This window comes from Clupea harengus, chromosome 26 (assembly GCF_900700415.2).
Source record: "Clupea harengus chromosome 26, Ch_v2.0.2, whole genome shotgun sequence".
Classification (NCBI taxonomy): domain Eukaryota; kingdom Metazoa; phylum Chordata; class Actinopteri; order Clupeiformes; family Clupeidae; genus Clupea; species Clupea harengus.
The window spans coordinates 6,551,952-6,564,174 of record NC_045177.1 but is presented as its reverse complement, the minus strand read 5'-3'; the positions used below and the strand labels follow the sequence as shown (position 1 = coordinate 6,564,174).

Here is a 12,223-nt window from a genome sequence, read left to right as displayed (position 1 = left end):
TTGTCTTGGTGATTTTAAAATATAGTCGTAGACCTAGAACACTAGCGGATGTTGCCTTGGATACCTGGTGCAGTTCCTGGGCTGTATGCAAAGCAGCAGCAGCAGCAGCGCTGAAGTTCAGGGGTCTTCCTGTCAACCACTTCCTGCTTGCTCTGCTCTGCTCCGCTCCTCTCTGCAGCAGTACAGCCTCCCCCAGCTGTGTCACTGTGTGAGAGAGCGTTTGGGTTTGAGCTGTGGGGGGGAGGTGGGAAATGGGCCAGGGGTCAAGAATCTTGTGATTTGTACTTTTCTCATGTCCTTTTAATGCTCTGCTCTCTAACTTTGTCTCAGTCTTTTTTTTTTTTTAAATGACCTTTTCTCTCTCTCTCTCTCTCTCTCTCTCTGCTTTTTTTCTGGATGCTTTTCTGCGTTTCTCTTCATCTTTTCACTTTCAAAACCACGGTGAGTAACGGCTCTGTCGGCGGCTTTTTTTTTCTGCTGTAGTGCTTGTCATTTTGTTTCTTTTCTCTCTTTTTTTTTTTTTTTTTCTTTCTCAAACACCTCTCACATCCTGTTGATTGTGGGACACCAGCCTACTTCCTGTCGTCCTCATTGTGTAAGAAGGTGTTAGATGGAAGACGTGCGTACAATCACTCACTAGTTTAACAATCACCCACCATTTTGTCTGCTTTTGTTTGATTTTTGTTTGGTCACAGCCAACCCCTTTTTTAACCCATTCAAAACATTTCTAACTGTTCCAAAGCATGCGGTTCCAAACTCTTGGCTCATTAAACACTGCGAGCAGTAGAACCCATCTCTCCGCCCTTGTGTGTTCTGTCTGTTACCCTGTTCTGTGTTTGTCTGTCACGGTACATCAGGAATGGTAGCATATTCATATTCCTGGGCATGTTCACCCAAGGCATGTGTTTGTCATATTAGCATTAGTCTGTGTGTGTGTGGTAAGATTTAGAATATATTTTATCGAGAAGTTGTTTCTTTTATTATTTATGCTCAAAATATGACCAATTCCACATTATCACAATTAATGACTGAAATTTGGTGTGCTGTGTTCAGCTCCAGACCACGAGCCTATTGTCTGGCAGACAGTGATGAGGAGTCGTCCAGCGCAGGCTCGTCTGATGAGGAGGACCCCTCGGAGCTGACCCCTGACCAGACGGCCGGAGCCGAGGGGTATTCTATTCTATTCTATTCTATTCTATTCTACACTGCTCTGCTCTGTTCTAGTTCAGGATAACTCATGTTGGCATGTATAAAGTAATCCATTGATCAGTCAGCTGTTTTATTACATTCTACAGTGGTTTCCTATATTATGCCATGGATTTGACCTTGGAGCAGTTAGACATTTCACATGTGTGTTGATTATGATTATTCAGGCAGTGATTTCATTGTGCAGACGTCTAAATTCATGTGGATCACTGTCCTGGTTAGCATGTCGCCTCTTAAGTGACTCAAAGTACAGGAGTAACAGCTAGTTGAATCGTGTAGGTGCAGACCAGTGGAGATCAGATTGGACTAACCCAAGTTCCTCCACCCACAGGTATGTGGGCGGCCACAAGCCCAGTAAGATCATGCGCTTCGTGGACAAGATCACCAAGTCCAAGTACTTCCAGAAGGCCACGGAGACGGAGTTCATCAAGAAGAAGATGGAGGAGGTGTCCAACACACCCCTGCTGCTCACCGTAGAGGTGCAGGAGATACGGGGGACGCTGGCCGTCAACATTCCCCCACCCCCTACCGACAGGATATGGTACGGCCCAGGGTAGAGGGACCAGTCAGTAGATTGTACCAAAAGCAGGGAGGGGGTTCAGTAAAAGGGCTCGTTTTTGAGATGTTCAGGTTAGTAATTCAGAATGGTGCTGAATGAGTATGAGGAGACTTTAGGCTTCAGGGGACAGTGGTAAACATGATCTGGTATTTGGTGTATCTTTAAGCTGCTACTTTAAAGCTTTTCTGGCACCTCTCTAAAGGCCATTCAGTTGTCTGTGAACAGCTTACATCTGAGCAGCTGTTCTGGCAGTGATGCTTAAATCCGGATCTCTTGGGCAGCGCTCTCACGCCATCTGGTGGTTACTGAGGGGAAAACAGTAATTCAGTGGAAACTATGTACATTGACTTAATGTGGTCCATAATTCACCACCTGTCTTTACTTAAGTTACAGTCATTGGGGAGAATTTTTTATTCAAAGTGACATTAAGTCCTTTTCATAAATAAGTTCTGTTGAAAATATTTCCAAAAGCTTTTAGTATAAATGGTGTTGCAGCAATTGTGATTAGTCATTACTGCACACATTTGCATGTCAGCATTCTCATCATCAAAATAAATGACAGAGAAACTGCTGTATAGCAATAGTGTTGAGATGCATTTATGAATGAATATGAATGAATGCATTTATAAATGTGTACTTTCATTGTCAGAACTTATATGCAATAAAAGTTACGGAAATGAGTGTCATTTACATTTAGATTTAGTCATTTAGCAGACGCTTTCATCCAAAGCGATGTACAAAGGAGAGAACAATCAAGCTACGAGCAATAGAGACATTGTGTAACAATAAATACTACTTTACATAAGAAATAAAAAAGTGCAGGACTGTAACTACTGTAAGTGCGAGCTAAGTACTAGTTAGAGGAGATAGCATTAGAGGAAAGATAAGGAGAGGTAGAGGAAGGGAGAGGAAGTGCAAGTTAGGAAAGGAGGTGCTCTCTGAAGAGTTGGGTCTTCAAGAGCTTCTTAAAGGTAGAGAGGGACGCCCCTGCTAGTTGTGCAGAGCATAGACATATATGTCTATGGTGCAGAGTGTCAGTTGTCACACTTTATTGAGAGTCTGTTGTGATTCCCTGTGTGTTTGTAGGTATGTCTTGAGAGTCTGTTGTGATTCCCTGTGTGTTTGTAGGTATGTCTTGAGAGTCTGTTGTGATTCCCTGTGTGTTTGTAGGTATGGCTTGAGAGTCTGTTGTGATTGCCTGTGTGTTTGTAGGTATGTCTTGAGAGTCTGTTGTGATTCCCTGTGTGTTTGTAGGTATGGCTTGAGAGTCTGTTGTGATTCCCTGTGTGTTTGTAGGTATGGCTTGAGAGTCTGTTGTGATTCCCTGTGTGTTTGTAGGTATGTCTTGAGAGTATGTTGTGATTCCCTGTGTGTTTGTAGGTATGTCTTGAGAGTCTGTTGTGATTCCCTGTGTGTTTGTAGGTATGTCTTGAGAGTCTGTTGTGATTCCCTGTGTGTTTGTAGGTATGGCTTGAGAGTCTGTTGTGATTCCCTGTGTGTTTGTAGGTATGGCTTGAGAGTCTGTTGTGATTCCCTGTGTGTTTGTAGGTATGTCTTGAGAGTCTGTTGTGATTCCCTGTGTGTTTGTAGGTATGGCTTGAGAGTCTGTTGTGATTCCCTGTGTGTTTGTAGGTATGGCTTCCGCACCCCTCCGCGGCTGGACCTGAAGGCACGGCCCAAACTGGGCGAGAGGGAGGTCACGTTTGCACACGTCACCGACTGGATTGAGAAGAAGCTCTACCAGGAGTTCCAGGTATATCAGCTCATCACACTTCTTCCCCATACCTCTAGCACGGGTTCTCTAGAGGGTTCTCTAGGGTTCTCTAAAGGGTTCTCTAGAGGGTTCTCTAAAGGGTTCTCTAGAGGGTTCTCTAAAGGGTTCTCTGGAGGGTTCTCCCACGCTCCAGCTCACAGATGTTTCCCCAGTCTAACCCCCCACTCTCTCTCCCCCTCTGCAGAAAATCCTGGTGATGCCCAACATGGACGACCTGTGGCTCCACATCATGCACTCCGCCACGGACCCACGCTCTCACCCGGCCCCCTCCGAGAGCGAAGCGCCCCCCTCCAGCGACCTGTGAGAAGGGGGGCTGCCCTCCAGTATTCTGTCCGCTGGTGGTGCACTGCACTCGCCCCAACACACACAAACGGAAGCTGTGATCGCACCACCCCTACACTACCAACCGCACCGTCAGCCCCAGGTGCCACATTCCAAATGAAGGGCAGCCTTTAGAAGGGCATGACCTTTTTGACATTGTGTGACCTCACAAGTAAATAAACGAATAAATAAATAATTAACCTCTGAAGATGATGCCATGAAGGAAACACTTCCACTTTGCTGCTTGGAGACTTTTTTTTCCCCCTCACCTCCAGATCAGGAGAAGCATGGGGGGAAAAAAAGCATGGAGACCAAACATGATCATCTCTTTGATGAAGAATTTTACGGAGATGCCATGAATCTATTGACATTAGTCTGCCTGTAAGGGGGAGGGAGGGAATTCCTGGAGAGGGCGAAGAGAGGGATTGTGGGGGAATGAAGAGCATATGGTGTCCATCGAGGGCATGGGTTATCGCATTCACCGGACACCTTACCTTTTTACTCTACAGAAGGAAACTTGCCTTTATCTCGACTTGGAGAAATCTGGAAATCTAGTGAAGTAGCAGATTGAGATCGTGAGATTGAAGTTTTACAGGCTTATAAAGCTACGAGTCCTACAGAGGGGCAGTGCCCCCGAGTCTGTGAGAGACAATACCTGTCTGTGTGTGTGTGTGTGTGTGTGTGTGTGTGTGTGTGTGTGTGTGTGTGTGTGTGTGTGTGTGTGTGTGTGTGTGTGTGTGTGTGTGTGTGTGTGCGCGCATGCAGCACTTAATACTTAATGAACACAAAAACAAAATGAAGTGTGATTGGATGTGTGATGAAGAATCTATTGGTAAATAATTGACTATTGACGTCTAGCACCATCTGTCATATCTGAGTGTGAGTGGGTTTTTCTGTCTGTGTGTGTGTGTGTGTGTGTGTGTGTGTGTGTGTCTGTCTGTTTGGGTGTTTATGTGTCTGTGCTGGTGGAAGCTAAGAGTCATTACTGTCGCCAACACCATAACACATGTGAAATGTACCCATGCTTTCAGCGGGCATCATACCTGCGCTGGCCGTGTGTGTGTGTGTGTGTGTGTGTGTGTGTGTGTGTGTGTGTGTGTGTGTGTGTGTGTGTGTGTGTGTGTGTGTGTGTGTGTGTGTGCGCGCGCACGCTTATGTTTGTCATCGGGCTGCGCTTCCTAGTGCTAACACCGCTGCACCCCTCTTCTTATAGGCCACTGCGAACTCTACTCTGAGCAAGTGAATGCTATATCACAGCTGATAAACCGTGTATGTTGCCATTCAAAAATAGTCTGTTTGTTTGCCTTCCAAAAGCCAATTGCAGGACATCTGTAAGGTACGTCCTTTTTAAGCTTAAAGGTTGTCTTTGTAGGTTGGGTTTAACCATTTACTCTAAGTTGCCATTGTAATGTTTTGATGCCTCAAAGCATTTTACATTGGTGCGCGAAAGCTGTTTTTACAGTTATAGCCTGCTTATATCGCTAGCTATCGCTACATATCTTCTGTATCATGTTCGATGCTTGATACAAACCTTAGAAGGTGCAGTAAGTCAAGGGTTTTTCTGTCGTTGTTTTTTTTACATGTCTACATAGCATTGCATTCCACCTACACCCCTCCACCCCAACACATCCCCACATACACAGGCATATAAATGACCTAGACACACACACACACACACACACACACTCTCCTACTAGTCCCGCCTTGGCACTGTAATTACCACGGCAACTCATCACCAAAGCCTTCCAAAGGTTCCAGATGACCTACTGCTGCACAAGGGAGGAGACACAGCTGTATATTGCGATGCGTTATCTCCGCTCAAAGGACGTTATGGTTTAACAGTTATATTGATCGAGGGACTAAGACTTCCAAATGAATGTAATGATGGTGTATTCCTTAGGGTGGGATGTCTGTGTGCCATTTAAAGTTTATGCTATGATATTATAGCGGTTACTAATTTGAATTATATGCAAAGTGTATTCTTTTGGTTGAGAGGAAATAATATTTGTACTATGTAAGTGATTTGAAAAACACTATAGAGCTACTCACATGGAAAGTTAATTATTGTATGATTGTAATTGAAGCCATTATTGCCTATTCCCATTTAGAATTTTTCCAGTAGGCCTACCTAACAGAGATGCTTTGGACCTGAGTTCTTTCTAAAACAAAATAACTCTTTGAAAAATTCCTTGAGTACAGCTCCACTGTCTATTGAAGAAAAATACCATCGCTGTTTGTCTTTTGAAGTAGTCACGGAAACGGTCTCTGTTTACTCTTCCTCTCACATTTAATGAAGTGTCGTGGATGTAGTGCTGCCTTTGTACTGTGCTTCGCTGATCTTATCTTAAAAACAAAACAAAAAAAGCTGTATCCGGCACTCGCCATGGGTGTTCAGAGGGTGGACAATGAGAGCTTTGCTCTGAAGTACGTTACCCCTACCTCGTACAAGTCAAGAACATGAGACCATCACACTTGCTCTTTTATGATGTTCACTCATAGGTTATAGAGTCTCAGACGACCACACACGCAGTCTGGCTGTGGTCTGTGAAGTGAAGGTTTCCCACACTATCGAGTTTTGTTTCGTTTTTTATTTTTATTTCTACAGACCGCATAGACTGCACACTACACATGTTCTACACAGGGCTTGTTTACATGGAGTGTCAAACATACTCTCTCCTCTTTTTGTAACTGAAATCTGATAATCTGTCATTTTAAACTAAACATGAACATGTCCAAGGGTGACCTCCTAAAGCTAAAACCTGTTTGCGCCTTAAATGACTCACTAGTGGTACGAATCTTTTTTTTTTTTTTTTGCTGGTTCACTAAGCAGTGATCGTGAAAACTGTGTGCTAGAGAGACAAAAAGAGTTATATTATTACATGAAGAAAATTATTTGTATCGCGAGGTGACATTATGGAAAAAAAAAAAATAAATGGACTGATCTACTTTGAAATGATTCCGGAACTTTTCTAGAGCCAAATAGAAACAGTTGCTAGTCATGTGCCAGAGTGGTGCGTGACTGGTCTGCTGAAGTGAGGTTGTAGCAGTTTAGGGAAACTGTTATATCAAATGAATATATCTTTGTCTATGTTCTCTTCAAGTGTTGAAAATACTTTTGTTTGCAGGCCTTGCGTGTACAATTTACTTTTTTTTTTGCTATGTCCTACCTTGTATAGGTCTAATGAAGGACTGCAAGGTGTTGAAAAAAAAATGGTATTCTGCTGGCTTTGTAATTATAATTCATAAAGTGATTTAAATAAAGACTTCTTATTGAATATGCTTGGGTTGTGGAGCTGTTTTAAAAGGCATATGGAAGAGGAAAAAGACTCTTGGAAAGTTCTGGAAGTATACTCTTTTATTGTACACGGTTGCAGACCTGAACATGTGGATTTCCAGGCTTAGGCTGAGAACCCAGAGCCAGTATGGAGTAACTCACTTTTGACAAACTTTACAGAGGGGCAAAAGGACATTTAGCTGATTCTTTTGCTTTACTGTGTTGAATGGGCGTAGTCTTCCAGTCCCATCTTACAGCAGTAGTGAAGAGATTTGGTCTAAAACTAGCAAGCCAACTAGCTAAAAGGCATTCAAACACCCACCCAACAACCCAGCTGGTGGTCTTTTGGCAACATAACTGCTATTGTGCTGTTAAAGCTTTTCTTAATGTTCCATCCATAACACCAGAACTACAGTAAGTACAGTCTGGATGGCTAGTGGAAACGAGAGATGTATTTATATGTCATTCACATGACCATATACCATAAAAATTAATCTGAAGACGATCCCATTTCTAGTTGCCTACAAAAAACATGCCTCAAAAGGTCTAGTTAAAATAGTCAAATCTAGTTAATGTTTAGACAATGGCTCAAGGGACCACTTTTGTATATTGACACCAGAGGCCTATTTTCTTAATGTAATGTGAATTGTGAATTAAATAAATATTAGAGACGTTTTTAAATAATCCAATCCAAATATTTAAACAAGAGACTTTAAAGGTTTTTCTTATGAGTCGGGCACAGCAGCCTTTTCGATGTGGGATATACAATGTTTTAATGGAAAATAAATACCAGCAGATGTCACTGTTGTCAGTACAACGTGGCTTACAACTAGGCCTACATCGGTGGATTTTTACAGATAGCCTGCGACCAATCAACTCATAAATAACCTATTCTGATTCATATTGAAAATGACATAATATGAATTATTTCTTACATGTATGGCATAGAATGGCATTTATGAATCAATGACTGCATACCTTAACCACCAGGAGCCTATGACAATAGACCACACTATATGACACAGTAGCCGATGAAGGATTTTAATTCAGGTCTGACTGGTCAGTAGTCAAAAGTATAAGAGGTGTAATTATGTCTTAAGTCTTCAAATCAATTGATAACACAGGAAGAAAAAACCATCGCATGTGCAGATCTGCATTACCGCTATGACAAAGGTCTTACGTGCGTTTAAGCCACATCAATCAGTGCCAAACATTTCTTGAGTGGACTGTACATTTTCTACAATTTAAAATTAATGTATTGCGCTTGGGACCGACGTTCTCACCACCCAGTCTCCGAGGCTGCTTTAAACATAAGTAAATAAGTTATTTGTCCAAACTCTCTTTATAGGACTGCATAACACTGTCCATGCCTGATGTTACTGGAGAATTGCTTGTGAAGTGCGCGCATACTCTCTATTTCCTGCCCGCGTGGTTAAGGAGCATGCTTCAACAAAACAGTACGCCGTCGCTTTCCGTTAGGAGTGAACTGACAGCTTAGCGGATGGCCGCGTGAGATTCCGTTAAGTTTTTCCCAAGCACCTATCCGAGGACAGACCGCTACGTGTCAGAGGCACGGGTAAAGAAGGTCGAACACCCCCCAAACTCGTGTCGAACCAAAGCTAGTAGCTCTGATTTTTGTCTCGCACAAAAGATGACTCGTCAGTAGCTGCTGTAGTGTGTGTGCAGTTACAGCATATCCAACCTCAGAGAACTCGGAAAGCATCATTCGTCCTCTAATTTTTCAAGCATCATCAGCCAAGCTGATTTTCCGCTTTTACTGTTAATTTCTCTTCCTGGGGTCATGTCCTACATATCGTTTTGATGTGTATTTTGACCAAGACTTTTTTGTCCTGTCCCGTCTTTTAGAGGGGGCAGGTCGGTACATAATTGCAGCTACAGTTCGGTTTCAGAATATACGAGTTTTCGGCGAGAGAGCAAGAAGGTGGTCAACAGACATTTGCTTATTTCCGCTTTGGTACACAGCCCCCGCGCAGGACTATTTGCATGCTTAGCCCCGCAAACCCAGAGTTGAGCTAGCTTTGACAACTGGAGCCAAACTCCGTGAGGAAGATTCGATCTGAGTATCAGAACAACCCATTTGCACGTGTAGCCACCAACAGCGATGTTGCTGAAGGAGTACAGAATATGCATGCCGCTCACTGTTGAGGAGGTAAGTCTCTGGCGTTTTCCTCCTTTTTTGTTTTCTACCAGAATTATCCAACGAACTACAACTGGGAAGAAAAAAAACAGATGTTCAACCTTGGATACAAGATGACATCTTGTTACATACTGTACGTGAGAGTCAAAGCATTATAGAAACTTTGCGTCTTGGACTTAATGATAAGACTTTTCAGAATTCTATGAGACGTAAGTGCACAAAGAATGAATGAGTATCACGAGATTATGTTCAGACTGTTTGCTTAATCGCTCTCGACGTCCCTGACAGTTTTTTCGAATATTACAGCTACGCATTACATTAGTGTCCTGTAGTCACATACAGTAGGCTAGTCCGCTCATCAGTTGCATACAGTTGTTTTAATAGACCCATTGCTTTCGAGAAACGAACCAACGGTGGGGGAGTTTATTCAGACCGTTTCAGCACAAACCCTCGCAGGGTGGTCAGCGTCTACGAGCGCTACATGAAAGGATTATTACTTGTCACAAGGGAACTCATTACGACAGTAATTGCCCAGAGTGACGACAAGTTGTCGGTGTGTACATTTGCCTTTCCACACACCGCTGTGGGTCTTGTAGTTTAACGTTAGTCAGATGTTATTAACATGAAATGCAGCAGCTTTTTAAAATGTGGGAAACAGAGTTGGAAAAGTAGCATTGTGGGCAACTTCACCTTGTGTTAAAATAGGATTATCCCATATAATACACTATTCACCGACTTTTGCAGTATTTATTTAAAGTGTCTGTTGAAAAGCCATCTAGCAGATTATTTTAGTGAAAACTCTTAAGACACTCCAAACGATCCACACTATCTAGTCCAGCAGATTTTGTTGAAAGGCTTCAACTATTTCGAGTTCGTGTTTCTGTTGAACCCCGAGGTCCTTCCATGGCACTGTTTTGAAACTGTTCTGAAGGATTGGCCTTTATCGTGACTGTGCACATTGATCTGGGAGAAAGCCAGGAGCTTTGACACCACAAGCAGACACTCGCTGTCACAGTTCCGGGGACAGACTGAGCTGGGTTAGCGGGTGGGTGGATGGCGAGGGGGACGGACCGACGCCAAGCTTAGTACCACAGCAAATACAGACGTTTGCAAGGTTTACACATTGTATAGCCAGAGTAAAATGTCCTGAGGAATCAGGGAGAATACATTGTTCATTTAGGTGTTTTGAAGTATGCCAAAATGTGAGAATTTGGCAGTTTAGGCTCAACCAAAATAAATAGAATTAATGTTTGGTTGTTTTGAAATGGTGCTTTACCGCTGAGAGTGTTATTTGGCAGTGTCCATTGAACATCTGTGCTGTTGCTCGACAGGCTATAACCTTGTCTGGAGGTGTGGGCTCACCCAGCCTTTTGTACTCATTACTAATTTGTGCTTGGAATACTCCGTGTTGTCCGTGTTCAGCTATGTTTTCTTTTTCACTATTGATTTTGGTTTCTTTCATGCACGTAGTGGACTCGCTTGAAAGGGATCACTGGCCCTGACCCCTTTCAGCTCGCGGACTTGAGTTGATGCAAGGCAGTGATAGAGAAGGCCTCGTTTTCCATGTCATTTTAGTCATTACCTGAGCTAGCGAGCTGAAAGAATAGAAAAAGCACTAGGTGGCCGGCTCACTCTCACCCATCTTCTCAAGGCCTGGATGATCCTTTCACTCTCGTGAGTGACTCACAAAGGAGACCGGGCCAACCAGGTTGTTTGCTGAAGCGAACCTAGTGCGCAATACCTTGGTGATTTCACAACCCTTTCACTCCGGCGATTCGATGAGGCTGACTAGTGACTAGAGGTGACTAGTTGCTGATTGAGGAGGCCGTGCTTGTGACCAGAGTTGGCAGTGGCTCATGACTCTGGCAGAAGGCCTGTAATAGTTTTACTTTGACTCATATCCGTGCCCAGCATTGGAGGCTTGGAGGAACAGTGCCTTGACAGATCGCCATCCTTCTCTATCAGTATGACGTATGATTTCAGTTTTCACTGGTTTCTCCTCTCCCCTCTCCTCTTGTATGGATCACCCTGTTTTTTCTCCTCTCCTCTTTTTATGTATGTATGGATCACCTTGTCTCTCTCCTCCCATAACCCCTCTTGCATTAAAAAAAAAAAACTCTCCAGATGAGCTCACCTTTCCTCGTGCTTTCAGTTCTTGCAGAAACCGAGGATTAAGGAACCGCTCAACCCAGTAGCAGCATATAATCCCAATGCTTGACGCAAATGGTATTAATTGCAAGAATAGCTTCCATTCCACCCTTCCAGGTTTTTGACATAAGCTCCCTGTCTAATCCATGTGTATTGGGTGGGTGGGAGGGACCTTAGAGGTGTTGCTTTCTATTTATATATTTCTTATTGCTGCTGCAGGCAACTCTGAATTGCAGCTCTCCTGACTCCTGACTGCTACTGCAGGGAAAAAGCAGAGACGGTTCAGGTGATTCAGTAGCGCAATTATGAATCACACAACCCCCCCACATCCATCCCAACCGATCCGCAACCCTTGTGGAACTGTGCAACTTGTGTAAATATCTTTAGTCAGCCTAGTTAGCAGTTGCATATATGTTAGTCAGCTGTACCGCAGCTAAGATAAGGCTCCAAGGCATGTCAGAGAAGAGGAGAGGGAGGAGAAGCGTTATCTTCTGCACACAGTGTGCACATATCTGCCTGTTTTCATTATGCACGGTGCTGGCTTTCCTGCCACCTTTTGATTTATTTAAGGCACCGAAACATATCATCACTGATACAGTCTTCACCGTGGGGGAAAAGTCACTTCTTGCCAATCCTGGTTTGATCCATGAATATGCCACCCCGTGTGTAATAAAATGCTTTACTTGCAGGCATTGGTTTAAGCAGTAAGTGTGTACCACCAGCCTTTGTGTGCTCTGGTGCGAGCCCTCCCTGATGAAGTGTCCGGCCACACTTGGCCAGCGC

At 43.6% G+C, this 12,223-nt stretch overlaps 2 protein-coding genes across 5 annotated transcripts in view; both read left to right on the top strand.

Moving 5' to 3' along the window:
• Positions 1–7,135, top strand: part of LOC105900226 (testis-expressed protein 2) — a 43,955-nt gene extending 36,820 nt beyond the window's left edge. For 2 of the 3 annotated variants that reach the window (XM_031563553.2, XM_012827485.3), the window contains 4 exons: positions 1,054–1,170; positions 1,538–1,747; positions 3,398–3,518; positions 3,724–7,135. In XM_031563553.2, coding sequence (XP_031419413.1) covers positions 1,054–1,170; positions 1,538–1,747; positions 3,398–3,518; positions 3,724–3,843 — 568 coding nt within the window. In that variant the 3' untranslated portion in view covers positions 3,844–7,135. The remainder of the gene's footprint in view (positions 1–1,053; positions 1,171–1,537; positions 1,748–3,397; positions 3,519–3,723) is intronic. The other variant, XM_012827486.3, reaches the window with a different exon arrangement.
• An 815-nt stretch (positions 7,136–7,950) lies between these two features.
• The window catches only part of LOC105900233 (phosphatidylinositol transfer protein cytoplasmic 1), a 72,380-nt gene continuing 68,107 nt past the window's right edge, over positions 7,951–12,223 (top strand). The window contains exon 1 of one of the 2 annotated variants that reach the window (XM_031563554.2): positions 7,951–9,304. In XM_031563554.2, the coding sequence (XP_031419414.1) occupies positions 9,257–9,304 (48 nt within the window). In that variant the 5' untranslated portion in view covers positions 7,951–9,256. The remainder of the gene's footprint in view (positions 9,305–12,223) is intronic. The other variant, XM_031563555.2, reaches the window with a different exon arrangement.